This window comes from Aptenodytes forsteri, unplaced genomic scaffold (genome assembly GCF_000699145.1).
Source record: "Aptenodytes forsteri isolate BGI_AS27 unplaced genomic scaffold, ASM69914v1 Scaffold75, whole genome shotgun sequence".
NCBI classification, from domain to species: Eukaryota; Metazoa; Chordata; class Aves; order Sphenisciformes; family Spheniscidae; genus Aptenodytes; species Aptenodytes forsteri.
Genome location: NW_008794171.1, coordinates 1,042,053 through 1,069,749, shown reverse-complemented (window position 1 = coordinate 1,069,749; position 27,697 = coordinate 1,042,053). Strand labels below are relative to the sequence as shown.

Below are 27,697 nucleotides of genomic sequence, written 5' to 3'. Positions count from 1 at the left end.
TTTAAAGCTGCTACATCTTTTCCTTTCACTGTTTCATAGATCACTTGGTTTTGATCTCACAAATACTTCTTCCTTCCTTACAATTTGCAGCACTTTTTTTTTCACTGCAGTTGCAAAATCTGTAACTCCAAAGTCATCGAGGCGCTGCACTTTGAGGGGTGAGGGGGAGGAGGGAGGGGGGAATCCGTTTGCTTTGAAGCCCTGTGCTCCAGAGGATGTCATCCTGGTTCCTCACTGGCCTATCTCTTAAGCCTGTTAAAGGGTACTAAAAGAACTGTCAAAACTTGGAGTGCAGTGCGGCAGCACTTATCCAAATCCCATGAAAGTAACTGGCCTGGTGTGATAAAACAGGCTAGAAACAAAAATGCTCTTAGTTAAATTGAGCTGAGGTTGATGACGCTTCACCTTGGCCCCTTTCCAGGCCACAAACATACCACCCTTTCCTGCAAGCACTGGTGACTATAAAGACGACTCCTGAATCACCTAATTTGATCTTCTGTTTTATCATTGCCCAGATCCTCCTACACTGACCCCAAAGATTTCAGCTCATTGGTGTCCTCAGGAGAGACCGTCATGTGCCCCAGGCGGAGGACAGAAGAAAGTCAGATGCTGCTGGTGGTGGCTCCTGAAATGACACCTTCCCTTGTGACTACATGATTCAAAAAGCCACTTGTACCTTCTCAGGCTTGAGCATCAAGTCTGAATATCATAGTATAATTTTCATCCATCTCCTCATCTCTGCTACAATGTCACATACACATTATGGTCACGAGTTTGCAAGGTGGTCCCTATAGCACTCAGGAGGTACACCCATCTAGCAGACAAATATAGCTCAGGTTAGAAATAAAACATGGCATCAAGAACAAGCAGCATCTAGCAGCAAGATGGGGAAATCCATCACAAGGGAAAAGATTCCCATTGCATGGGTTAAAAGTGGGAAAATATTTCCTCTTCTAAACACGTACTCAGAATTGCCCGGCAGAAATTCAGGAGAGGAAATGCGTGGGCAACTGCAAGCATTCACAAAGCAAAGGATAAAGCCCTAAAAGTCACAAAAATATGTAGAAAACCAAAGGTAGCTGCAGCACAACCAATTTAGGATTTTTTTTACTGGCCTCCTGGGATATATTTGCACAAAGATGAAGTTTAGGTCATATTTTGCCTCCTTTTTCTGCTCAAAATTACTGCTACAATGATGGGCAGAAATCAAATGCTTCACGGCATACTTTGTAAATGCAAGATTCAACTCCGTTTTACAGAGTCAGGATTTAGTAGGTTTCCTTTGCTCCTCAGACCTCCTTATGGCACCTCCAGGTTAGATAACAGTAGGCTATGCTAACAAGAGGCTGACTTAAAGGTAAGGTGAAGACGCAGCATTGCCTGCGTTACAACACCCAGTGCAGCACGACAACAAGTTCAGTGCATTTTGGGAATTCAAAGCCTCGGTTTCTCATGGAATCGCCCTAGGGATTGGAGCAAAATGCTATAGGCTTTAGGATTAAATCCCAAATGCTGACAACACCAGCATCCAACCTCACTCAGGAGTGTTCGGCAGAGGAGAGCACAGGTCCTCGGAAAGCCATGGGATCACCACCACTCTCCTCTAATAGCATGTAGACCTCTTTCAGCCCCCATTAAAAACCAAATGCAATTATACACTCTCCATAGCATAGTACCATGTTGTTCCTCCTCCCATTAAATGACACTTTAGGCAATAAACATTCAGCACTGCCCGGTCGCTGGGTTAAAGCCAGCCGGCAGACTTCCACCTTGATCAGCAGGCAGCAAGGCACGCTTGGGGATGCAGCAGGCCACACCTCAGCACAGTGGGGCTTTGGGTCGTAAAGTGAAATTAAATGAGTTAATTAAGGAGATGCTTTGTTTCGTTTCATGGAAATTCAGAAGGCACCTCCGCTTTCTGCAAAGCTGGAAGTATGTTCGTAAAAGGGACAGTGCCGGTATCCCTATATTAAATAGCGCATTGGCCATAAAACAAAGAAATCAATGCATCTTCCACCTTTTTATAGGGGAAGCAGAAGTCTCTTAAAAGTGTAGTTAGAGTTGTTGTGGGGAGGGAAGGAGGGCGGTTTTACCACTGATGTCATTGCCAGCATAAGCCTTTTATGGTCATGACTTAATAGTTGTCTCTCTGCTTCAAAATCAACAAAGAGCAGAGAAAAAAGGCTCGCTTCCTCCTTGGGAAATGGTGTGCATTCAGGGAGGAAGCTGTCTTCCTGTTTTCTCCATAATTGCAGCTTTGCATGGTTTTAGCAAGTTCCACAACTTTAAGCCTCTTCCATATGGAACGTGTTCCTCTAAACATCTGGCTCCTTTTTTATTGCAGTGATAAAACAGATTTATTTTCTACAAACCATATAAAATATTACTTTCTCGGTGTATGACCTACTGTGCCTTTAAAAGTAAAAAATATACAGAGATCAATAGACTCGCATGTTTTTCTTTTACTAGTGACAAAATCCTTTTCTAAAGACAACTCAAGGATTAATTCTGAAACTGGAAAGGAAGAAAGTCTAGACACATACATTTATTATCTCCCTGTTTCTTGATACAAACCAATGATACAAACTCGGATCGAAAACGAACTATAAATCCAGCCAAAGTACATTTCTTAGATCCAGGTCAGATTCGAACGTGTATCTCTCACACTGGTTCTTAGCCTATACGCATCGTCTTGTAACTATCACTGGAAGAGAACGAAATGCTTTGATTAGTTTAGAACTCATCTGTCTAATTTGCCTGGATGATATTAGAAAAGAATGGCTCATGCCAAGAAATTCAGAGGGCTATACAGTAACGAAGAGAAGAGCATTCGTTGATTATCTAATGGCAGTCTGGCTGCAATGTCAAATTTCAGTGGGCACGGCACTCAAGCAATAAACCAGGAAAAAAGCCATTATAAATCAACAGATCGTCTTGGATTCCCATTCCATTTTTAGATGTACCGCATGCATGGCTAAGCAACAATGCTGCAGAGTGCTCCTCCAGAAGTTTTAATCTTTTTCTCTCTTCAGTATTTCACCTGCTGCTGCCTGAAATGACACAAGCATTTACTGCATGCAACAAGCCTAAAAATGAGCTATAAACAATATTGTGAAAGATCTGGCCAACGCTCGCTACAGGGATGTAGTCCAACAGTGGCTTCTTTAGAGAAGTGGAAAAAAATAAATGAGTCATTTTCTAGATGCTTTGACAAATCCTAAATTGAGCAGTCTGGCTTCGTGCATCAAAAAATGGTGATGCTTTATACCTCTGCTTGCAGCTTTATACCAGTGCTATCTCCAGGCTTTCGCTGCCTGCGAAGCCCGTCTTCCCCTGTGGGAAGGGACCAACGAGGGGAAAAGTGCCTAGGTCGTTTATTGGGGAGAAGAGTGGGGGTGAGAAACAGTGATGAAAAAAGGGTGGTCAAGAAATGGGAAAAGGCTTCATAAGGCATGCAAGCTGTGTGAGCAGTGCTGTCTGGAGGTCCTTGTGGTGCATCCCTGTGTCAGACAACCACAGCCTAAATCAGGACAATCAACCCAACGGGCTGTCCTCGCCATACCACACATGCCAGACCTGCTCCTGCGGTCAGGAGGACCAGGGCTGGGGTGCCTCTCACCAGCAGGACAACACCTGGATGGGATGGATCGAGCATCCTGGTACCACTCTGTCAGTGCCCTTTCCAGGTCCATCTGCACTAGCATCCACCACCTCCTAACAGAAAGTTTGTTGCAATGTGTCAAGGACAGAGAACACAGCTTTTCGTCTAAATGAAGACTGTATCTTTGAACATGCAAGGGTTAAATTTGCGTCTTGTGGGTCTACAGTCAAAGCCAAATCTGGGCCACCCAGACTAGAGACTGGAAGCTAAAGTGAAATAAACTGCTCTGTGCCATTGCTCAACCCAAGAGAGGAGCAGCTGTAACCCTAAACCAGCTCAGGAAGGGCTAAATCCAGTGTGAGTGGCACAGGTCCTACCAGTGCGGCTGAACCAAGGGTCTGTCTTCACATCAGATGAGTCTGCATTTTTAGGGCCTGTTAGTGGCACAGCCACAAGTGACTGGTGCTCCTCAGGCCTGCCTGCTTCCACTGCCCTACTGAAGGGAGGAGACAGGGCAGAGACTTGGCTTTGCTCCTCCACCATCACATGCCAAGGAGGATCCCTGATGACAGATATGGACCTGCGGCCGCTTATGTCCTGCCTGGAGGGGTGACAGTCTCCCTCCTGTATTTCTGACCAATAATTAACTCCCAGTCTAACCCAAAGTAAAGAAGTTTTCTTGTGAATACTTGCTACTTTTTTGGTGCCTAATAGTGCCCGTGTAATACAGCAGGACAATGTGAGAAGTAATTCACTTGAAGTAAATAAAACCCCTTTCTCCTTAAAATGGTATTTGCTACCTTCTTCACATAACTAGCTTTCTTGCAAAATGAATGCATATATCGCATGAAAGACTTATTGAAAACCATTAGATACCCTTTTACTAAACACACCCATTTTTAAAACTACCTCAAATTTACTTAATTTCTGAGTACAGTCCAGGAAGCTGCTGGTGGAAAATTACCAGACATGGAGAGACCTCATAATGAACTTTACGCCTGTATTTGTCATAATCACTTTAGATATCAATGCTACTTTTTCTGATGTCCACTGTACCTTCTGATAAAGGTAAATGCAGGATACCCAGAAAAAACACCCCTACACCTTAATGGTTTTGAATCACCGATGCTTAGAGCCTTGTTTCCATGTGAAATAAGTGAATGAGTAAAACCACTCATAAAATTACTCTCTCAAATGTAATATCCTATAATTTCTTTGAGTCTTGTCCCAAGCCACCAAAGGACTGAAACACAGTAAGTACCATAGGATAGGTTGCCTTCGGAGGGTGAGGAATCTCACTGTTGGAGGTTTGCAGGAACAGGCTATACAAGTACCTGACTCAGAAGCTGATGATCCTGCCTTGAGATAAGATGGGAGAAATTGGAGTTGGGCCTCCTCTTGAGGTCCTTTCCAACCCCATCATCTATTATTCTAGGTGAGCAGCTCTATTTCAGTTGATAAAACGCATATGCCACAGCTAAAGCTAAGCACATGCTTAAGTGTTTTGCCAGAGTGATGCACAAGTACAAAGCAGATACAATATCTCTCATGGCTTTAGGATATACACTTTGTTTTTCTAACATTCAAAATCTCCCACAGCAGTAAGAAGGCACAAGTTCAAACAAGCACGGCTGCATGGGAGAGCAGCTTCCTTGCGCTTGCTATCCCTCGCTGGAGAGACAACGGGCAGAGAGAGATTTCCATCTGTTATACAGGGCACACAGCTTTCTTGCAATCTGAGTTGGAAACCTTCACTGTGATCAGAGAGGAATCACACAGGTTAATGGTGTGTTTCGGTTTAGACTGTACAATTTTAACCATCAGCTGCACTGGAGAGGTAGCATCCATGTTCCTGACCCACTCTCAAAGGCAGATGTGCACGTTGCATTTAATTAACAAGAAGTACAGATTTAACTCCTGAACCTCCCCTTCCCAAACTGGGGAATTTCCTGAAGCCATACAAATTGTTTCCTACCTGACATGAAGCTTAGACCCCAAGAGAAAGCCCAAGTCCTCCTTTTCCTCTCCTTTATCCTCAAAGCCCAGCACTGCCTTGAGTCCCAGGATGGCTTATCCATTTCAGAAGCAAAACTACATGTGTCATCCTGAGAAGAAACCTAAGAAGAAATGACTCAGCTTGGTGTTCCAGTGCACCAAGTCCTTGCTAGCTACAACTGCAAAAGACCTGACCTAGTAGATGAAAAGTAATCCTCCTAAACATTAGTAGCATTACCATAAAAAAACAACCAAACAAAAAACAACCAAAAAACCAAATGGAGAGCTGTATTTTTGTGTGTAGTTTTGTTACTTTAGGTGAGGCAGTTCCTAACAACTAGGGACAAGGTAGGTGGCATTTCCAGTTCAATCTCAGGGTGAATGTGGGTAGGTCTTTTAGGTTCTCCATCCCTCCTTTTACGTTTGGGCAAACTTGCTCAGAAGGGTGTCACGCTGATTAACTCATTAACATTAGGAAAGAGCTTTGTATTCCTTGGATAAAATGACTGGGGAAGTGGGAGCATGCCATTATCATGTCTGGGTAGTGAAGTAAACAGTCCTCAGCTGGTGTCAATGGCAGGGATTAGCTGGTGTATGTAGAGCATCTGTTATATAAACTGGATCTCAGAAGCCTGTAGAGTCAGATGCTATAAATCACTTCACTGTATTTGAGGTGTCTATTTTAATTTGTGTTCAGTGAAATGCAGTTAAGAAACTCAGTTTAAAAGGCTGGATCCTGAGTCTTTGCTGCAAATGCAAAAGGAAAGCCAAGTGTCTGTGAAATGAAGCCCTCCACTTCGCTAGTGCTTCATGTTTCCATAGTACCAGCAACAGTGAACTGTGTTTTAAAGCCAAGTGTAGTGGCTGCCCAAGACCCTGATTTCTGAACATGTAGGAGAGTTTGGATGGACCACATGAGTGGAAACCCAGCTGGTGAGACAACATCAATTTGACCAAGTAACCGAGAGGTTACTGCATGGAAGAGGTCCCTGAGACCTGTCACAGCCTCTCCCTGCCCTAGGACCAGCATTGCCCAAGCTCTTTCTGCGAAGCAGATCATGGAGGAAGAGAAAGGCTAGCATCTCCTCAGCAGAGGTGGACGATATGGGCCTCACTGTGACACAGGGAGGAGCAGGAGTCAGCTTTGAGGACACATGCTCCAAAAAACCCAGGAGAGGGCTACAGAAAGAGTGGCAATGGTGAGGCTTGTGTTAAGCTTTGTCACCTTGGCATCCTACCTTTGCTGCTTCCCAGTTCCCTCTCCCATAACTAAAGAGCCCTGCAGGTTGTGCCAACATCTAGCATGAGATTCAACCTCCATCCTTGCCCCAGGACTACAGCCCTTCAGTCAGTGGAGAGAGAAGCACTTCCCGAGGGCAAATCAACCCACCCAAAGGTCAAGGACAGGCACTTTCTGAACGTGCTTATCTCTTTCCACTGACTGCAGAGATAGCCTAGATAAGCAGCTGAGACAAATGGCCCAAGTTTCTAATCACTAAAATGAAGTAAATCCCTCTTCCCAGGGACGCTGAGGGGAAATCTGGCTTCACTGAGGTTCATGGGGTTGCAATGGACAGGGATTGCTTTTATCCCTGTCTGGTGCTCTACACTTCATTACTGTTCAAGTACAGAGAGCTTGACTTAAATCAAGCAAGATATATTCTATGCTGTTGCAGGCAATAATTGACTGTAGTTTTACCAATTTCTTTCCCTAGTAGACCAAAGGTTTTTATTCAAAGTGCTAAATCCCTCCTCAAATTAGCTGCTTTGGTGAGAAAAAAAAATGGCTTTTTTTTAGACACTGCAGGATTTTATGAATGTAGGCAAATTAAAGCACCTTAAAAATAAAGCCTGCAGAGTCTAAGGGAAGTCTGAAGGGCAGTCTAAGTGCAACATGCTGAAAAGTTGTGTTGTTTTTTTTTTTTCCCCTCAATCATTTTACTAGTTAATCTTCCTGGGAACAAACTGATATTTACTCATCCCATGAGAGAGTGGAGTTGTCAGGAATCCAAATGATACCAAGGAATAAGGTTTAAGGCACTCTACCATTAGTCATCAAATGGGAGGAAGTGGCACAAGTTCTTTGGTGATGGACTGTGCTTTTCTCGTCTTGTAGATTTTATCTGAATTTCTCCACATTAAATGGGGAAATGTTACGAATTTTCTGTGGGGGAAATAAATGACAAGCTCAGAGAATGATTCCCCATCACTAAGGCCTAGGGGAAAGTCTGTGGCCATCATGGCTGTACGGCATCAAACAAAATGACAATGTTCTATTAGAAAAATAATACATGGAAAGGGTCAAACACCACATTTTCCATACTAGCTTCCCCTGATGTTCTCATGGCTCCCAGCTGGCTCCCAGCATTGCTCCATGCTGTGCCATGCAGACTCACCAGCACAGATCTCCACCAGCCTGGGCACCACTGTCCTGCACTCTTCTCCAAGGGGAGGAAGTGCTGTGGCTTTTTCCATCTCCCTACAAGCCATGCTTTGCTTTCTTTTCATCAGGTTGCCAGATATATTAAACTGCTGTTAAGGCAATGGTTTAGAAGGCACAAGATCTGAGTTCATTTCCTTGCTCTGCGCTAACTCTTTGTGCAACTTTATGGCAACCCATATACCCGTGTCTCTACTAGGAAATTAAATACCCCTGGGGTTGTTCTCTGGTATTCACCACCACCAACACACCACAGACCACATCCAAATCATTACACTCTTCTAACTTCCAAAGTAGGGTCTGAATGCACATTCAAATTGTCTGTTGGGAATGGTGAGCTGTGCCAATGAAACGTTTGAGTTGGTTTGAGACAGAAATCAACCATGGGCCATCCAAACAGGTAATCACATTTGTGCAGGCAATCATGTCCCACTACCTTGGGACATGATTGTGTCACCACTTTTTGTAGTGCTGGGTCTCTGGCTGTTTGCACTCCACCTATCAATGAAGGATCATAGCAGTTCTTTCCCTATGACATGGAGTTAAGATGTCATAATATGTCACCTCTCTGTGACAGAAATAATCACAGATAGGAAGGATCAATATGAGTATAATCTTATGAAATGCTGCATACTTCCAACATGCCTCTGACTTATTCTATCCAATGAGTCAACAAAGGCTGCTGTGCATCTTGCAGTTTTGGCCCCAGAGGTGCAAAGCACTGATAGTATGCAGCCCTTTGGAAACAGCTCAAATAAAAGTAAGAGTGTGCCCTGACACAGTAGTTTGCATCTCACTATCTCAGAGTATTTGATACCCTTATCCAGGATGTATAGAGCCTTGTTCCATAAATGGTCCCAGTGGAAGTCAAGTGACATGGTACACACCATGAACAGACAGTTCAGAGTTTGGGCAGGCTCTAACATGCACAACATGCTGAGATGGATGAACACAACCCTATTCACATACAGGAAAAGGCAATGTTTGGTCAGCTGAGTTGCTCCCAGGACTCTACTGATTGCATTGCCTCGGTCTCCATTGAGTAAAGAAGTTTAGATATTACAATGATGTGTTTACAGTCTGGAGCTGGATCCTACCACATGGGTCAGCTGAGCCATGGTAACTCACCTTGCACATACTGGAAGACTGCAGCAAGGTAATTTGTCCTAGTTTAGCCTGTAATTAACTGGGGTTGAAATAAGTCTCTTACATTCGCTCCAGGCTGAGTGTGTCTGCACATGGAGAACTCCACGCCTCAGCTAAGGTGTTGTGGCTTCAATCATGGTAATATGGGCCTAAATCTGACCATAGCATCTTTCAAACTAGATCCAAGTAGCAACTGCCATGCATAATGGGTAAAGTTTTTGCCTAAGTGCTGTGGAAAATAAATGGGACTTGCATTCATATGTTTCTTACTCAACAAGATTTATCCTGCTTATTACCATTTCATTGCCTTCCACAAAATTATTTTTAATTCACCACAGCATATGTCGGAGAAAAATCAGAAGCACTGTCTTCCCCTGATAATTCTCAGCTACTAAATCATTGGTTTTAAACTCAGAAAGGTAAGAGGCAGAGAAAATAACCCCTCTGTGAAGAATAACCTACTTGAGGATACCCGTATTTCAAAATCCTATTGTATTTGTAAGTGAATGTCCAGTAAATCAAGATAAAGCATCCATTTAAGTCATGAATGCAGTCCAATCTGAGAGACAGAGGTCTATACAAACCCTGCGACAACTCAGGCAGCTCAGTCAGTCTTACCGCTACTCTTGTTGCATGTATATATGCTGCTCTTCCATAGGTCTTTGCTAAAGTTGAAGACTATTTTGGACATGCATATATGGCTGTGTGAAGTGAGGCTGCTCCAAACCGAGTGGATGGGAGCCAGCTCTAGTCCAGAATTATGCTTCAGCTAATGCGTCCTGCTGATCTGCTGACAGGAGGTGAAAAAGAGAAGACCCACAGAGCAAGGAGGCATTGGAGAAAGGAATCCAACCTCTGAGACTAGTTACACATGCAAGGAGCCCCGAGTCTGTCCTCAAGCCACACAAACCACCTGGACAGAGCTCGTCAGCTCCTACACACCTACGTTTGTCTAGTGCTCTTGGAAAGGCCGATAACAAGATGGGAATGAAGTAGCCACACATCAAGAGTATGTGCAGGAAATGCAGCACGCTGCTTTTCCATAGCACAGCTGTGGAGATCCAGCTATCAGAGGCATGGAGCTCACCGCCAGCCCTCCAGTCTGGTCCCACTTGAATGCAACCAGGATGCACAGTGTCTCCTCAAATGTTTGATTGCTTTTCAAGAAGCCCTGTGCCCACCATCCCTCCCGAGAAGTCACTTTGGCAGCTCCCAGCCAAGAGGGCTGACCCACGGACAGAAGTTGCACTGCTTCAGCTAGGAGGGAACACAGATAACCATTCCAAATGTGCATTACAGAAAGGGTTATACTATGGCAAGTTGCTTAAGCCAGGATGTATGTGCAAGCTGACATGTAGGGTGAACAAGTAGTTGAACATTGGAGAAAGCCCACTCAGAGCCAAAGCAGTTTAATGGACCCTGGGAAATGTCTCACCGTCACTGAAACCAGGGTAAGCTCTGCACACAAAATCAGGCCAAGCTTCCCTTGGTAGACAGAGGGGAGGAACTCCCCACACACTGACAAGCACGAGGTACACAATGCAAGCAACAGCCGCCTTCCTCGATTCATGCACACACCGATATTCAGATCCTCGGGCAGTGAGATGGACAGAAGCCCACACCAAGCTCTGCAGTATCTTGAGGAGTCCAACATGGGGGCACGGTGGGGTTGTCACCTTGTTAACCTCACACAGGAAAGTAAAATAAGTAATTGTGGCTGCCAAAACTGTACAGAGGCATCCTTGGCTCATTAAACCATACCACAGTGTGATCATCTTCCTCTTAGCACCCTCAACATCATTGCAGACCATGCTGACCAAAACCACCCTTTGCACTGCATAGTCTATTCAGAAAGGAGCCCAGGGATTCATTTCACACCATCATGGCATGGTAGACAACAAACAGCTACTAACACTGAGTGCATTGTGGTGGTGCTCGGCACTGTCTTTCCTAACCTTCTTATTTTCTTTTCCTCTACTTAAGACAAGGCAACCAGCTCAACCTCATGGTGATGACAACATCACACTGATGCATGGCGTTATCGTTAGTCTTCTGTCATGGTCACTGCTTGTCCCATCACACAAAGTGGAGTCTGCATGAACATCAACAAGTGCTTGGAACAGGTTTTCTCTGCACAGCTTGGCTTTCACACAGCTGTGGAGAATGAATTTCTGTGGTCCCTTGCAGGGAAGCAGTGTTCTTCCAAAACAAACAAAAACCTCAAACCAAATGAAACCAAAAATATGGGTTTTTTTCCCCCTAAGTAAACCCAAAACTGGAAACTTGCATTGTCTTAAAAGAAGTGTTGACTGGTTCCCAAGCAGGTAGCAAAAATGTTTACCCTCTGGTAAATCAAACCATTTTGATTGTAGAGTAATACAGCACAGCATGAATTTGTTCTCAAGGTCAGGTCCTTCCCTCCAGCATATTTCTGCTCAGGGCAGGTGTAGCATTGCCTTAGACTCCTCCAAACTTAGCTCTGACAGGCCCCTAAAATTTCAGAGTTATCCAAATGCAATGCAAAGGCAAATACTTCCCCACGCTGGTGTCTGGCTGGCGAGTGGCATGTTAAATAAGGCAGAGTCACTGAGCTGAGAGGCGCAATACACAGCTCCATCGTGAGAGCACAGTCATTCCCCGGCAGCTCCCCACACCAGGGACACACCAACTCTCCTGGCCGCACGGGAAGAGTGGATTCAGTTTCCCAGCTTGCAGATGGCATGCCTTGGAGCAGGCTGTCGGGCACTCGTGGGCTCTCAGTCCCGTGTCCCATTATCCCCATGTATGGCCCCGACGCTGCTCTGCATCAGCCCAGGCGCTGCTGCAGCTGGTCACTGCGAGCGGTCGGAAGCAGCATGCATTGTAAGGGCTGTCAGCACTGCAACCAGTTCCAGTGACTCTCTTTTTGATTTACATTTTCTATGTCCTTTCTGAGAAACCTCAATTGTCTATTTAATCCCTTAGCACTGGAGCAAAAGCATTCAGCTGTGCAACCCAGTATAGCAGGCGCAAATTTGATACCCATTAAGGCTGAGAAGTTACCAGGCATAAAACCCCATATGGGGACAGTATAATCCCTGGTGTAATTCCATTCATTTTCGTGTACCAGTGATGAATCTGACACAGCAATCAGGATTTTCATCTCACACCAGCTCCCCACATCCCTCTAGTGTGTTCAGTAGAAGCAATTCTAGCTTTCATAGGTGTGAGCAGAATTAGGTTTATTCTGCTGATGTTCTCCGATGTTCCCCTGCATGCTCTGGTCACAAGCAGGTACCACAGCTTTGCGCTCTCTGTACAAAGTTTTCCATACCAAATAGATCTCTTTACAACCACACCATTTTTAACTCTGCTTACTTCCAGAGTGTGATGGGAGCTGGGTTTAGGGGCAGGCACACAGGGCAATGGAATGAAACGCTACGCTACGGCAAGATTCAGTTAGGGCATGACTCAACCTTGGTGCACGAGTCAAGCACCACTCTCTGCAAAGAGCAGAGACGTGCTTCAAAGGACTGTCACACAGAAGGCCCAAAGATGACAACACGGGCCTGATGGTTTGTAATATACTTACCACTGGGTGCAGCTGACCATGTGTGTCTCTTGTGAAGTTTTATTGTCCAGATAACAAATTACACATCAGGATGTATGAAGGTCACAAGCATTATACCCTCACTTTATAGGCCTGGCACTAATGCATACATTTGGGTTTAAAGCACTTTCTTGCAAGTTAAAACCCAGCCCTGCTAAGAATTGGTGTAATTCAATACTTCCTTTGAAAAACCTCCCATAGGAAGATTAGAACAATCTTAGTGATTACAGTCTATCTGGGGTCCACAGATGCCAGTAATCTACGGAAATTGTGAACTCAGAGGATTTATGTCTAAATGTGATTTAAAATCCACTACCAAATCTCCATCGTGGTGGGTTTTTTTTTTAATGATTTCTTCCTTTCTCCTCTCTCTCTCTTCTGTTTTTTCCCCCTCAGACTGAATTTCTGTAAGTGGCTGTAATGTCTGTCTCGAAGACAAGCAGGCGCAAGTCAAACAAGAGCCTGCCTCCTTTGTTGCAGCCGCTGCCCGCAGTGTGCGTGCACCGTCCTCCACGGTAGTTGCTGCAATTGCCCCAGACAGAGGCTCCGCTCTGGAGTTTGTCTGCAGCCCTCTCCCTGATGAAAGGCAGCTGTGGACGGGTTTCAGTTTATTCTGTTTAAAGATCTATCACGGACTCCCCCGTGAATGGGAATGTAAAGAGAAGTCACAAATCAAACCTGAACCGTGCAGTCCACTTAGGCGAACGCTATTTGCGCCATATGTTTTGCAGGTTCATTTCATTGGAACAGTAAATTGGTCTAAAATTAGGGCCAGATTTTAGAAGGCAGCACCGAAGATGTGTCCTCTGAGCATGCATGCACGTGAACTCAGCCGAAGGGACAGGTCACTCCCAACCTGCAAAGAGGCAGGGTAAATGGACACCTACATGCAGGACACAGGGATGGGCATATCCTGTGAACTTTTTGTGGGGGGTGCTTGTGTACAGCTCTTCCAGGTGACTCCTCAGTGCCTGTCTTCAGGACTCTGACCTTGACACCAGCTCTTCCCTGTGTGGACGCAGCTTTTACTTCCCAATGTTGGGTACTCCACATGCAGATCCTCACAATACTTAGGTGGACATATATCCACAAATCTTTAGTATAAGCTTTTCAATTACAGGGCTTTCAAACAACAACAACAATAACCTTGTCTTCCCAGCCTGTTCAAATAAACTGTTGCAGATTAAGGGCCTGAGTTTTTGTCAAGTTTAAACAAATACGTAAAGCACGAGAGCTCTGCAGTATTGCATTCCTGTGACAGTCAGCTCCCAGCAGCTCTCCAAGGCAGAGCGATGCACTGATGGGATTGCTTGCCCATCAGCTCCCCTCTCACCAGCTCAGAAGATGCAGATCCAGCGGGTCCTTAATCCAAACCAGGGTTTTGGTTTTACAGCTCTGGAACAAGGAGGTTTTGCTTACCCCAAACCTGGCTTCAATTTTATCTCATTTCCATAAATAGCACTAGGAACCTTTGGCAACGTTTTGCCACATTTTCCAGTGGAGGACAGGCAAAGACTCAAGGCCAGTGCTATATAGGGGTATCTGAACTGTGTTTCTCCTGCCTCTTTGCACCTAAGAGCCTCTCAAGTCTCCTGCCCAGGTGTTTTATCCCCTTCTGCTTTTCAGTCCATATTTTCAAGCTGTCGTTCCCTTGTGTTTCACCTCATTTCCTCCCAGTTTCCACCTCCATTTTGTCACTTAATCATGTGGGCCTCTGTAGCCTCTCATTTGCTTGTGGTAAATCTGGCATCTTTATTAAATCCAGACTGTTTCACTCTGGGGGCACATTTACAGGTAAATCTCCTTATAGGCAGCCACCTCTGACTCAATAGTACATTTAATCCTGCAGCTGTCAAACGAAAGGTGATAAATCATCTACCTCTGATCAAATAAATCCTGCCTCTTTTTGTTCAACCATGGTACTTCGCCCACATTATTGAGGACGGGGTGTTGGCTCAGGCTGTGATAGCTACGGACTGAACTTTTCAACGCTTAAAGATCAGCTCCCTCGTCAGCAAAATCTAAACTCCTGTTTGTTTAATCTATGCTGATTTGGGGCCTGAAGAAAGTGATTTTTTCTTTGTTTGGGTTTTGGGTTTTTTTTGTTGTTGTTGTTGTTTTGGGGGCGGTGTTGGTTTAGGTTTTTGGTTTTGTTTTTTGTTTCCTGAGGCTGGAAGAAGGAAAACAAACCCAAAAAGCAAGCTTGGATCAAAATCCTGCTGTAGAGCTAGGAAAGGGTTAAAGGCAGCCCGTCTCCATCCTGTGAGAGAGAATCAGTAGGCAGCTCTGCCCGGGCAGCCCCAGCCTCTACACAAAGCCCCATTGAGCCGGGGCAGGATCGGGGCAGGAGGGGTTTGCAGAGCAGTTGTAACTCCACAAGCCCGCTCCTTTCACTGCAAAGAGCCAGCAAGGCCCGTTGGCAGCTCCCGCCGAGTTCGCAGGCTCTGCCAGCCAACTGCTCCCTGTTTGTTCCTTTTTCTTAAAACAACAAGGCACACAGGGAAATAAATACAAAAAGCCCCCAGTATGTGTGTAGCATTAAGCTGCAAGAGCCGCTGCTCCAATCCAAGGATTTAAAAAACCTACGGTTTCTTCCACCGCGCTAATTTGGCCGTGTTGCACCTGCAAAGTATTTTTTATTCCAGCGTCCTTCTTAAACACAGATGTACATGCTGAGCCAGGAGCCTTCTGAAGTGCTCTGTGTTGACTTAACTCTTTCCCTCTGGACTCCAGCGACTTCAATAAGATCACTTCTGCCAAGGCTGAACGCTTTGAAAACCCCCGCTCTCAGGTGCACGGCCCATGTGCTCCAATTTGTGTGCCTAAATTTCAGCTACCTATATCTACCCCTTGACTTCCAAATATAGTCTGATCCATACAGCCCGTAAGTCCCTTGACTTCAGTAAGGCTGTTCAGTACCTACAAAAAAATCAGGCCACTTGTTTTGAAGTGCTCAGACATGGATTTAGGCCCCAGATGCTCAAAAACTACAGCTTAAATTTAGACATCTGCATCTGTACCACTGGCAAAGTGTTTTTATTTTTGGAAGCACTGAGCCTCAGCAGCTCCCATTAATTTCAGCAAGAGCTGCTGGGAGCAAAGAGTCTTGGAAACCTCTTCTGGGGAAGCTGTGCTAACATTAGACCCTTGTTTTCAGAAGCGTTGGCTTGAAAAGAAATGACACACAATCAGGAGGAAGGAAAATGTTTGTTTAGCCTTCCTATTTAATAAAGTCGTTCCATGAGCAATGGATCTGGTAAACTCCAGTTTCTTAAGGGTTGGTGCCCAATGTCCTCAAAATACCACCACCAAACAGCAGTTTGCTCAACGCCCTCTCACGTTCCCAGCCTGTTTGGTGGGACAAACTGCTGTGGCCAGATCCTGCTGGCTGGCTGGGTGTTTCAGTGGCTGCTGCCACTGAAAACTGAGTGACAGCTGCCTTTCCTCCACTGCCAGCTTAATTTCTTCCTTTCTTCTAACCAGACTAATTTTCATGGAAACTGCAGGAACTTATGTGTTGCTGACCTTTAACCTTCTATCAAATTTGGCTGAAAAATTGCCCAGAAGTTATTACAGACAAGAAACACAACTGGATGAGATTTGTTTCCTTAGGAACCTAGGCTAAAAGCAAAAATTAATCAGATACTTGTGGATATCTGAAAAATTCAGGCTAGAGAACTGAGTCATAATCAATTAAAAAAATCTACAAAAGACAAAGCCAAAAAAGTTTACAAGGCTGTAAGACCTAAAGGCAATTAGAAGTTTAAATGCAGGCACAAACCTGAAAAATGCATACAATAGACAATACGTGGCATTTTCTTCCATTTTTAACCTATGCCTGTGTGATGGTGAGTGTGATGGTGTGTGTGGTTCCTCTACATGGAAAGCATGTGGCTCACATGAAGCGTACGATTCAAGTAAGTGTCACATTCAGGTAAATCCCTGAACAACACATAGAAGTGTCTATAGCTACAAAAGCAATAATTCACACCAAGCCGAGGACCCCTGCCTTGTGTGCTGCAGCAGTTGTGAAGCATGCAGTGCCTGGGGAAGAAACAGCTTAACAGGAGTTTTTGTAGATGACATTTGCCATGCTTTTAAAACAGTTATAAATACAACCCAAAAAGCCATAAATTCCATCTGTGTTCACAGCTGAAGGAGACAACAGTAACTCGGTCTCCTCTTCCATGAGACAGGAGAAAATGTCAAGGGAGAACTGTGATTTTCTAGAAAGCAAGAAAATGAGGAGGAAAAAATCCATGGCAAAAGCAGGTCAAGTATTTCTAAAAAAGGATGCTTGGGGAATGAAGTCTATCAGGGCAGTGGAACTGTATTGAAAAATGTAGGAAATGCCCCATCTCAGGATGGGAAGAAGAGGTGTCAGGCTGAATCGGTGGCCTTGTATTGCTCTTTGAACCATGATCGCTCTGGCTGTGGTCTCCAGGACCTGTTTTTGGAACAGGCACCCCAAGTTGCAAGATGAGAGAAGATCTATTCTCCTTCCCCTTTTATCTTTTACATAAGAAGAAACTGTTGATACAAATTTTTTCTACTACATCTTCCGAACAAGAGATATATATATACAGAAGTTGTATATGCCAGACATAAGGGCTCAGCTGCCCTTGCCGACAGGAAATATCATTAACAGCTTTGGCTGTAGATAGCGATGCAGTAGGCAGTTAATGTATCTTGGGGGACAGGGGTGCCGAGATGTTCAGGAGAAGAACACAAGGCAAGTCCTGGGGTGGGCTGGGACAACATGCAGGAGATTCATGAACTCCATACGTGAACCTTCCAAACTTTTTTCTCCAAGAATTGTGAGGAAAATCCCCAAATGCCACATTTTTGCAAAGCAGCAATCTCACAGTATTTCATTTTGGAAGCTGTCAAATGCGATGCTTTGAAAATACACTGCTGTGGCTGCCAGAGAGGGGTGACCTGGGTGCTGGGTGTCCCGGGTGCCCTGGCCGATAGGTGCGATGCCTCCTGTTACAGGGTAGCAGAGAGGCTGCCAGGGCTTCCCTCATCTCTGCCCATCTGCTCACTGGGCTGCATTGGAGGGAGAAGCTGGGAAAGCCTGTGGACAGCCTCCCAAGCTTTAAGGCTCCCTGAAACCTTTCGTTCTGCCTAACGAGCTGGTAGGATGCAGCAAAAGGGAGCCTTGGGGCACTGGCTCCCAACGGCAAGGCTCCCTAGTTAAGCAAGAGGTCCCCCCGTCTGCAGGAAGCCAGTAAACCCTCCACCACTGCAGCACTGAAGCCTTTCCTACTCTTCTCCTGCATCTGTGATCAAGGAATCCAGTGCTAAAACTGGTAATAAACCCTCATCAGATCTATACCCTCCAGTTTCAGTAGCTGGCCATGTTTTAATCCCTCTCTAGGTTTTAGGTTATCAAATGTCACTCAAAACCTGGCAAGAACATATTTTTTTCCCCCATCTTCTCTCAGGGCAGCAGTGGTGGGAAACATGACTCTGAGGGAGTCCTGCCCCACTGAGTTTTCCTACCTGCTTGTGTTTGTTCAGTTTGATGGCAACATGGGACAAGCTTCGGCCAGTCTCAAGTGATTCATCAGATTGCTGAGAACTGTTCAAAAAAGATAACTGAGGGAACAGACAACAGGAAAATTTTCTAACTGTGGCTATGGACTAAGCCAGATTCTGAAATGGGTGCTGAAGTATCACAAAGTGAAAAAAAGGCTATATGGCAATAATATATGGCACTGAATTTAGAGTGTGAACCCAAGATTTAGTCTCATTCAGGTTTTGTAGGCTGTCCTCAGAAATGCTTATGTAGGGTTAACAAAGAGCACTGTAATACAGACCGATCCTTTCTCTCGCTGGGGGCCTGCACCCTGCAATCCTGATTCATTCCTTATTCATAGGGTGAAAAACCCCATTGGTTTCAGAAGGAGATATTTCAGATCAAGGACTGAAGCATTTGTGCCTAGATTTTCAGTCCATGTATTTTACACACTTCTGAACACTAACGACAATGCTGTGACTCTGTAGGGATACATGCATTTAAACCAGCATCAAAACTCCTTTATGGCCAAGATTTAAAATGTTGAATGCATTAGAGAAGAGAAACATTTGCACTGTGTTTCTTATTGTTGGTTGCCTTTCTGTAAGTGCTTTCAACACCACCAAATTAGTCCAGAAGTGGTTAAAAGCAGCTAAAGGGAGCTTTGGAGGACTTGGTGTCAGCTGGCATTCTAATGAGAATTAGACAATCGGAAATAGACAGCTTCGAGGCCAAACAATTAGCCAGACAATTAAAAGGCTCTACTGTACAGGGTTTTATGTGGGATAGGATAATGCAGCCGCAATATTTGTGCTAATAAGGTAGACGGATAAGAATGAAGTTAATTTCCCTTCTCAGCAGCTAAATGAACAGATCGCTCCATTTTAGTCAAGACCAAAAGGACGTAACTTCTGCCTGATAGGAAAAAAAGGTAAAAGAAATAGATAGAAATGGTAGTCTCTGGCTATGGAAATAAAGCTGGATATTCAATTGGTGTGGAGCTTGCAGAGGTCCAGTGCCAATGCCGCTCTGCTCTGCTGTCTTCTGCCTTCTGCAGATGCCACTTTCGCTTGTGTCGTGGCTAAATCTCTCCCCATTCCCATTGTGGATTTTTCCATATGTACAAGATAAGACCATTATACCCATCTATTTTAATATTTTTGATAATTTGTTGCTCACTACAGATCAGAGGTATGACAATTTCATGTGAAAAATGAAAACAGGGAAGAATATGAACACAAAACTGCCACTACCCCAAGATACGCAGTTACGTTTCCTGCATTTGGAGAAATTGCAGGGTACAGCACACCATGGGGTGTGGAGGATGAGCTTCACCCTGGGAAAACTCCCTTTCTGACCACGGTGTCCCCCTGCAAATGCAGTACACCAGCTATGGAAGATACATGGGCTGGAGGCCAGAGTGACCCCAGAAACACGCCCAACTCCAGAAGGCTTATCCTTCCCCTATATTCTGAAATCCGGTACCTCTCTACCTACAGCATAGCAATGACATGCCAAGAGACAGCCAAAGATCCAAGTCCCATTACCCATCCAGTTTTGTATGGGGCTGGCTCAGTTACTACAGCAGCAGTAACACACACAGTGGTGCTTGCAATCTCCCTCAAGGCAAAACCCTCTGAACTTTAACATCCGCCTGGGTTAGGCAGAACTGCACCCACACTCCATGACACAAAGCAGATGCTACCAGCTCAGTGCAATGGACATGGTCCATTCACCTGGACATGGTCCTGGGCAACTGCTTGAGCTTGTGCAGAGTGGTTGGACCAGATGACCTCCAGAGATCACTTCCAACCTCAGCTGTTCTGTCACTGTGTGACTCTGTGATGTGCCATGTACCAATGATGTAAAACACCACTGAGGCTTTGAACACTTTCTCCTGCACTGGAAGTGTCACCTCTGGGAGGGAGGGCTGCAAGTTTGCAGGATGTGTCTAGGAGCCCCATTCACACACACAGACACAGACACAGACACAGACACACACACACACACACACACACAGAGCGCCATTTGAGGTTTCTGGTTCCTTGTACCATCTTCCCCTTTCCTTCAGACAGTGCAGGCTGCTGCCAGAGCCTGCCATCACACTTTACATTAGGTCACTGGCTTCTGTAGTGTACCAGCAGTCATGTGTTGCTATTTAGCGGAGAGCACCACCAAAACAGTGAAAACGAGCTATTTTGGTTTGGTGTCTCCTTGCAGTTACAAAAGACCAAGAAGCAAGTTAAGCTGTCATACATGGGATAATTGAATCCCCAGGAAAACAAGCTATTTGGAAAATAAGCCATTGGTCCATTTTACACCGGCGCACACTGTTGTTTTTCTGCTGTGATGGTAGGATTTTTGTATCTTCAAGGTTTACTGCACATACATAGGATAGGTCAGGCATAGTTAGCTTTTCACCCTGCCCCTTTCTCTCCTCCCTCTCCCAAAAAAGCCATCTGAATGGACACATGACAGTATCACACACTCAGAGGCAAATGTATTTACAACGCATTGGCATGGCTCAGTTCAGCCTATAATTACCCCATTATGGCTTCAGCCAAGCCTTTTCTCCAATAATGCCCAGATGTACCCATTACTTCTCCTCTACAATGAAAACAGATGAGAAACAGGTGACAAGCCCTGTTTGCAGTAGAGGGAGGGAAAGAAAGTTTTGCCTAATCAGAAAATGGCCCTGACAAGAACCCTGTATCAGAACAGCATGGTGAAGGTGCCTTACAGTCTCTGCTCTCTGGCAGGTCTGATGCGGAAGATCACAGAGCTAACTATCACTTTAATATATTTAATACAGGCATCTGTATTATTAAACAAAATCTCTTCTTGGCCACTGGAAACTGGAAGCATGTGTTTGAGGCTGCGTTCCCATCTTGCCAGCGCTGGCACCGTGAACTCTGGCCAAGTTCTGCTCTACCAAGCGCCTCACTTTCCAGACCGACCCTGAGCAGGAGGCCCCTTTGGAGGATCAGGTTTGGAGTCCTTACCCCTTCCCTACCCCGTTTTTAATAAGGCCTTTTTGTATGATTGCTCCCTGGTTCTAGCTCTTTTTCCGAGCAGGCACATATGGAGTCGAGGATCTCCACGGTGCAGAGATCACCATGCAGTGGGAGCCGCAGGGGGTGAGTTGCCTTTTTCCTGGGCACACTGACACAGAGACCAGGGCAGGGATGTAAGATGCAAATAGCATCTCTCTGGATGACTGGATATTGCATTTTTGACCAAAAAGCCTTTCCCAATGACCGCTGTATCAAAACCTGGTAGGTAAGCAGTTTTGTCCAAAAAATTCCTGGCTGTATCAAAACCCCTGGAAAACATGCAGTGTCTTCCTCCATTTGAAATCATTTTGCATTCACAAGGAGCAATAGGGGAAATTTTACCAGGCTGGCATACAGAATGCTCATATTGATACTAGTACTGCTGCCCTACAAACCACAGCACTAGCAAAACAGTAGTTACACACAGCTTTATCAAAGTACTTCAAAGATGCATTTGCTCTGTCTGGCATATACAACTGAAAGCTACTTCATTTTAATTTTGTGCTTCACGTATATAACATCCTTACTAACGACAATGAGGTAGAATGATGTAGCGCTGGTGGGAAGGTTAACAGACTTACACTAGTCTGTAAAAGAATAAATTCTTAAAAAACATGTGCAATAGCCATTGCCTCCCAGCAAATACATTTAAGTGTGAGGGCTTTTTCTGCTATGACATCATTACTATTATGAAAGATGCTGTAGCACTTTTACTAGTATGTGGGGAAGTGTCGTTCACATATGACTAATAGACACTTGTTAATCATTTACATGATTAATGTCTTAGTGCTTCCCTCCGCACTGATTCAGTCACATTTGTCAACTCACTTTTGTTTATTTTATTTTAAGCAGCTCTAGCAACAAGATGCGTGAAGTCTTGCTGTGGGTTAGCAGTGCAGTTATCCGAAGGACTGAATCACAAGTCCTCCGTGAGCATCGCTGAAGGATTTCACTGGAGATGCCGGTGCAGAGCTCAGGCGATCAGCAGTGGTTTATGGATGGTTTTGACATACTGCCTGTAACCACATGAGACCTGGGTCCTCCTGAAGTCAATGGAAAGTCCACAATTTCACCCAGTAAGACCCAAGAATGCCTGTTACTCTGGGATGTTTACTACAAGGAGGGCCAAGCTTCCCAGCTTTTGTTTTCTGTTGAATTTAGCTATGATTTCCGAGGTTTCCCCATTGTGTGGCTTTGGCTTCTGAGCCCATCTGCTACACTTCAGGGTATGTTTTCATTGTGGTGCGTGGGCTCTTGGCTCATTAATGTGGTGTTAATGGAGTATGGCAGCTAGAGCCTTCCTCCACTCACTGATAAGACGCTCTTTCCGGAAGGTTTGCCCACAGCAGATTCAGCAGCTGAAGCATTTATCTGCTGTGGAGTGTTAATAACTGTCGGGTTTTAATTACCAAATCTCAATATTTACAGAAAACCAGCCTCTCTATTGTGCAGCTAATAGCACAATCTTGAATGTACGAAATGCCAATTTGCTATGAATGAGGAGCTGCTTGCTAAAATTCAAAAGCAATTAAACCCTAAGCAGTAGCTGACATTTAATGATTATACTGTTTACCAAGAAGCCGCCACTTACTGGGCACAATTCTGGTGGTGAAGATGCTCTATGGGACAAAAGGACCTGGGGAGCCTCCTCCTCAGCTACACCACAGACAGGATTAGTGCACGCCATGCCTTGGTTGGGAGACTGGAAAACTCAAACCATTTTCAAACCTCCAGATACAAGGAAGACATTTTTTACAATGGGGGTGGTGAAACACTGGCACAGGTTGCCCTGAGAGGTGGTGGATGCCCCATCCCTGGAAACATTCAAGGTCAGGTTGGACGGGGCTCTGAGCAACCTGCTCTAGTTGAAGATGTCCCTGCCCATGGCAGGGGGGTTGGACTAGATGACCTTTAGAGGTCCCTTCCAACCCAACCCATTCTATGATTCTACAATTTGAGTTGCCCCAAACAGCTGGCTGGCAGCAGATCTCACTGCACCTTCTTTAGCTGCTCTGATGTGGGATCAGGTTGTGCGCTGAACAGATGAGGCAGCTCCTCTGTTTTCTACTATTAAAGAGAGGGAAGGTACATTTAGTTCCTCTGTCTTTATTCCTTAGCTCAACTGGTCTAGTATGTAAGTCCTTAAATGTGTTATGTGTCTTCTCTGCATGAGTGAGGGATCTGGCCCTCCACATGATATGTTTCCTCATATCAGTAATTATACTGCACACCCGAATAAACAGAAATAGGCAAATAATTTTTTTTTTATTATTACTCCTTAGACAGCCTTTTTTTGGTTTTGATGGCCCAAAGCGCCTTTTTTTCTTCCTTGAAGTGACAAGTTCTATTCAACTTGGGTTGAACAGAAAAATCTTAATTCAACTTAAATTGAAACATTTTTGTTTCCCTGGAAGGATTTTTCTTTCTTACTGCTCTTTATTATTACAAAGCTGAGACAAATTTCAAAACAAAACTTTGTTTCCTAGTGAAAAAACAAACCGCTTCAGTTATTTCGAAAATGTCAAGATATGCCTGCTCTGCCGTCGCCAAAACCACTTGCTAAATTTCACAAGCATTGGTAAAAAGTTTTGGTTGATCCAAAGCTGTACTTTTTTTTGCAGCAAGGAAAGTCTGTGCCCTAGAATTTCATCCCAACCTCCAGAAAGCAGCCTTTATCCACATTATCCCAGAGCACCCTGGAAATCATGGCTGCAAGGCTTCCCCCAATACATTTATATGATGAAAGAGTCACCTGTAGAAACTTTACAATGGATTAAATGCAGCAGAGAAAGCCTGCCTGGTTATCATGGCAGATCTATGGATGCATAGATGGACATTGTGCTTAATCCAAGGACCAAGACCTGCACAGGAGACACCGGGTCCAGCACGGGACCCAGGCCCCCCAGCAGCCAAGCCCTGCTGACTGCACCCCTGCAGAGGAGTAAACCTGGCAGAGGATGCCTTAGTGTCCTCATCCCTCCTCCAAAAGCCTGGCCAAGGGGGATGGAGGGCAGCCGGTATCTGTGTGTGGGGCATATCCTGGTTATCATTTCTCGGCTTCAGCCAGGTCCTGCGTTGTGCAAATCCAGAACTGTGACCCTGAGCTTTAGGCAGCTTTTGCAACGCCTCTTTTCCATTTTCCCTGCTCCCATACAGCCTGCAGCCTGGTGCTGTGTCCCAGGAACACAGCCCAGCATCCGACCCTTTCTGACAAGGAGTAGTGTAAGGATAAGCTGTTCAAAACAGTTCCTGTGTCTACTCTAAGTTTTTGGATAGGAAAAAAATCCACTTTTGCTAATAGTCATTACAGCTAGGGATAAAGTTCTCTACCTCTCGGCACATTTGGTAACTATTTACTTAACTAAAGGGTGAAAAAGAGAAGCCTCAATTCTCCAGAGTTGCCTCCCTCAGCTTGTTTATCAGTGTGTTGCAATGGCTCTCTGGTTGTGAAATCTCAAGCTGAAAACTCAAAAGGAAATTTCTAGTGACAAGCTTTCCTTGAGGCTGTAAACAAATAGAATTCATTAGGAGGAAGGAAGAGAAGCAGAAAACATGAAAATTAACACATGTGCGCACGCGCCTGCATGCACACACACGCTGCTTTTTCAGAACTGTGCTGAGAAAAAAAAAATAAAAATCCTTATGCCAGGCTTTTTTTTCCAAGGATAACCAGCTTGATCTAATGCTCCCTGCAGTCGGTAGGAAGCTGAGCTTTCTCAGACTGCAACAGAAGCCGAATTGTACTTTTAGGCAGCCTATTTCATCTGCCATGCCCTGAAAGTGCTTTACCCTTTCTACACCTGCTCGTGCAAACTCCAAAACACGGCTCTCTAGGAGTTCTCAGGTGTTTGCTGATAGACAACGTATTTGCTTAAAAGAAGAAGAATGAATAATGAATTAAAAAGAAGCCTTTGAGCCAACTGTACTAATGGCTTTTTACCTATAGCACCAAGAGCTTGTATATTCTGGCTTCGTGTTAAAAAGTGTGCTGATTAAACCATAATATTATGTTTTGATCTAGCCTACAGCTGAATGAATTACTGGCAGGAAACACAGCTCATGAATTCAATCAAAAATCCTTTCATTTGTCACAGACGCTTCCTGTCCGTTTTTTAAACATCTGCTTCTCTTGTTCACGACAGAAAAAGTCTTTGTTAAAATAATAAGCATTCACTGATCCTTCCCTCGAATAAAGTGCGTGGTTTCTCAATGAAACATGCTTCCCCCCCCCCCTCAAGTTTATTTTACCTATCTTTAATAGCTTCCTCGTACCCCTCTCTTTCTTTCCGCTTTGAAATTCTGGAAAATCTCAAACTGACAAAGGAAGGCACTTCCAAAGCGCGAGCTTGAGCTGCCCCCAGCCTTTCTGCCAACGGGACCCAGCGTTTGGGATGCTCTGCTGCAATCCCTGCCAAGAACCTCTCCAGCTCCTTAAATGGAAGCCACTTCCTCCCCAAGGAGGCCAAGCAGCCATCCAGCGTCCAGCGGCAGAGGTGTTTCTCCAACGTCCTCGCTCTTCGGTGCGTGTGAAGCTGCAGCTGGGACAAGCACACGCTTGTGGGAAGTGTCACCGGTCCTTTCTCATCAGCCCTGGAGCACCACAGCTCCTCCTGGCCAGACGGTCGGGCTAGGAAACCGAGAGCAACTCCTTTCTTAACTTTCCATTTCCAGTCATTGCAATGACCACTCGGTGGTATCTCAGATCTAGGCTATTTAGTCAGCTATTTGTGCAAGTGATGGATATCAGCTGTGCAGCTCCCTCCTGCTGTCCTTAAATGTCTCACAAATCCACAATCAACACGCGGGTGTTTATGTGCATGTTTGGCACTATCAGCAACTCTGCATTTCTTTACAAGCTTCTACAGGGAAGAACACCAGTCTTCCAGTGAAATTTTAAATCCCTGTTTGAAGTAAACCTCTTTCTTTGCTAATTACTTCTTAATAATTAATTACCTAGTTTCTGTAGTTCTTCTGAAAGCACTCTGGGTGTTTGCTTCTAAACTTGACGATCCATTGCCCAGCATCAAAATGCAGCTAACTCTGGGGTGAAGCCTAAGAGCTGTCTAACAAACCTTAATAGCGTCCAGAAGACCCACCAGCGCAGGCGTTAGGCTGGAAAGTTTAGGGCTGGAGAAGAAGCAGCTGTATTAGAAAGAACCAGTAGTACCTTCATGGGTCTGCCTGCAAGATCGCTCACACTGTGTGCCAACCCTGTGCCTCTTCCTAAAGCTATCTGAGGGAGGATGACCCTGAGTAACTGAAATGGTCAGGGTAGGGGCAGACGGCTATCTTGTGAGAAGTGGAGTTGAAGTATTCTTCCCCATTCTGAGGAGCTGGAAAAATGAGCTGGTCCAATTAGCATATTTTCATGGGTTTTTTGCATCATGCGAACTTTCAAAATGTGAGACATGGTTTGCAAGTGACTGAAAGCTAAGATGGCATGTGAAATAGGCTGATGACAGACAGGAGCAGAAAATGATTAGGGATACTTCCATGACGCTTTTCCAATGCTCAAATGACTATTTCTTTAATTTCCAATTTTCCACTATATGCTTTTTTAAAAATTTTTATTTCAATGTAATTATTTTTGAAGTATAGATTACTTTTCTTGCAGGAGAACCTCACTTTTACTTTGATTCTTTACTGCGATACAGCTTCACCTCATGATCCCAGCATTATATCTGAATAAAAGTGACGTAAATTAGGGTTATCCTAAACTTAAGAATTCCTGCAGTGGGTCAGCCCAAAGGTCAGTCCGTCCCAATGTCCCATCTCCAGCTTGGGCTGACAGCATGTACACGGGGAAGAGGGTGGGAATAAGGTAAACACATAGGAATAAATTCTTTGTATTTCCCACCAACTGCCAGCTGTTTGTAGCTTAGGGATCTGAGACAGAGCTGGGGTGTTTGCATTTCATAGCTGCCAATGGATTTTTCTTCCTGAGATACGTTTAATTGCTTTTTACCTTGCAAATTTTTAGCACGTACAGCATCATGCGGCAACGAGTTCCACGGTTTAACTGTGACCACCCCCTCTGCCTGCCTGGAGCCCAGCACCACCTCATCATATTGGATGTCCCATAGGTCTTGTATTGAAACAAACAGCCCAAATTGTTTCCTGCCAACTCGCTGGAGGGCATTCATGGTTGTCAGCACCTCTGTCATATCCTCTCACTTACTCCCTTTTCTGACAAGGGAGTCCCAAACGTCTAGAAATTGTCCTATACTTTGGGTTATCCTTGTAACTTTGGTACCTTCTTATTTCTAATATACCCTTTCTGAGAAGGAAAGGCAGAACTAGTGAATTCGTATGGCTCTGTTTTTCCTCTTTTTTCCTAATAACTCCTGATGTT

The 27,697-nt window shown here is 44.8% G+C and overlaps 1 protein-coding gene across 1 annotated transcript in view; it reads right to left on the bottom strand.

Annotated features, from left to right (window-relative positions):
- Positions 1-27,488, bottom strand: part of MAML2 (mastermind like transcriptional coactivator 2) — a 171,255-nt gene extending 143,767 nt beyond the window's left edge. Inside the window, exons 1-3 of the mRNA XM_009282305.2 lie at positions 27,311-27,488; positions 25,594-25,972; positions 18,277-18,355 (exon numbers count right to left, since the gene is read on the bottom strand). Coding sequence (XP_009280580.1) covers positions 18,277-18,355; positions 25,594-25,972; positions 27,311-27,488 — 636 coding nt within the window. The remainder of the gene's footprint in view (positions 1-18,276; positions 18,356-25,593; positions 25,973-27,310) is intronic.
- Between the last annotated feature and the right edge of the window lie 209 nt (positions 27,489-27,697).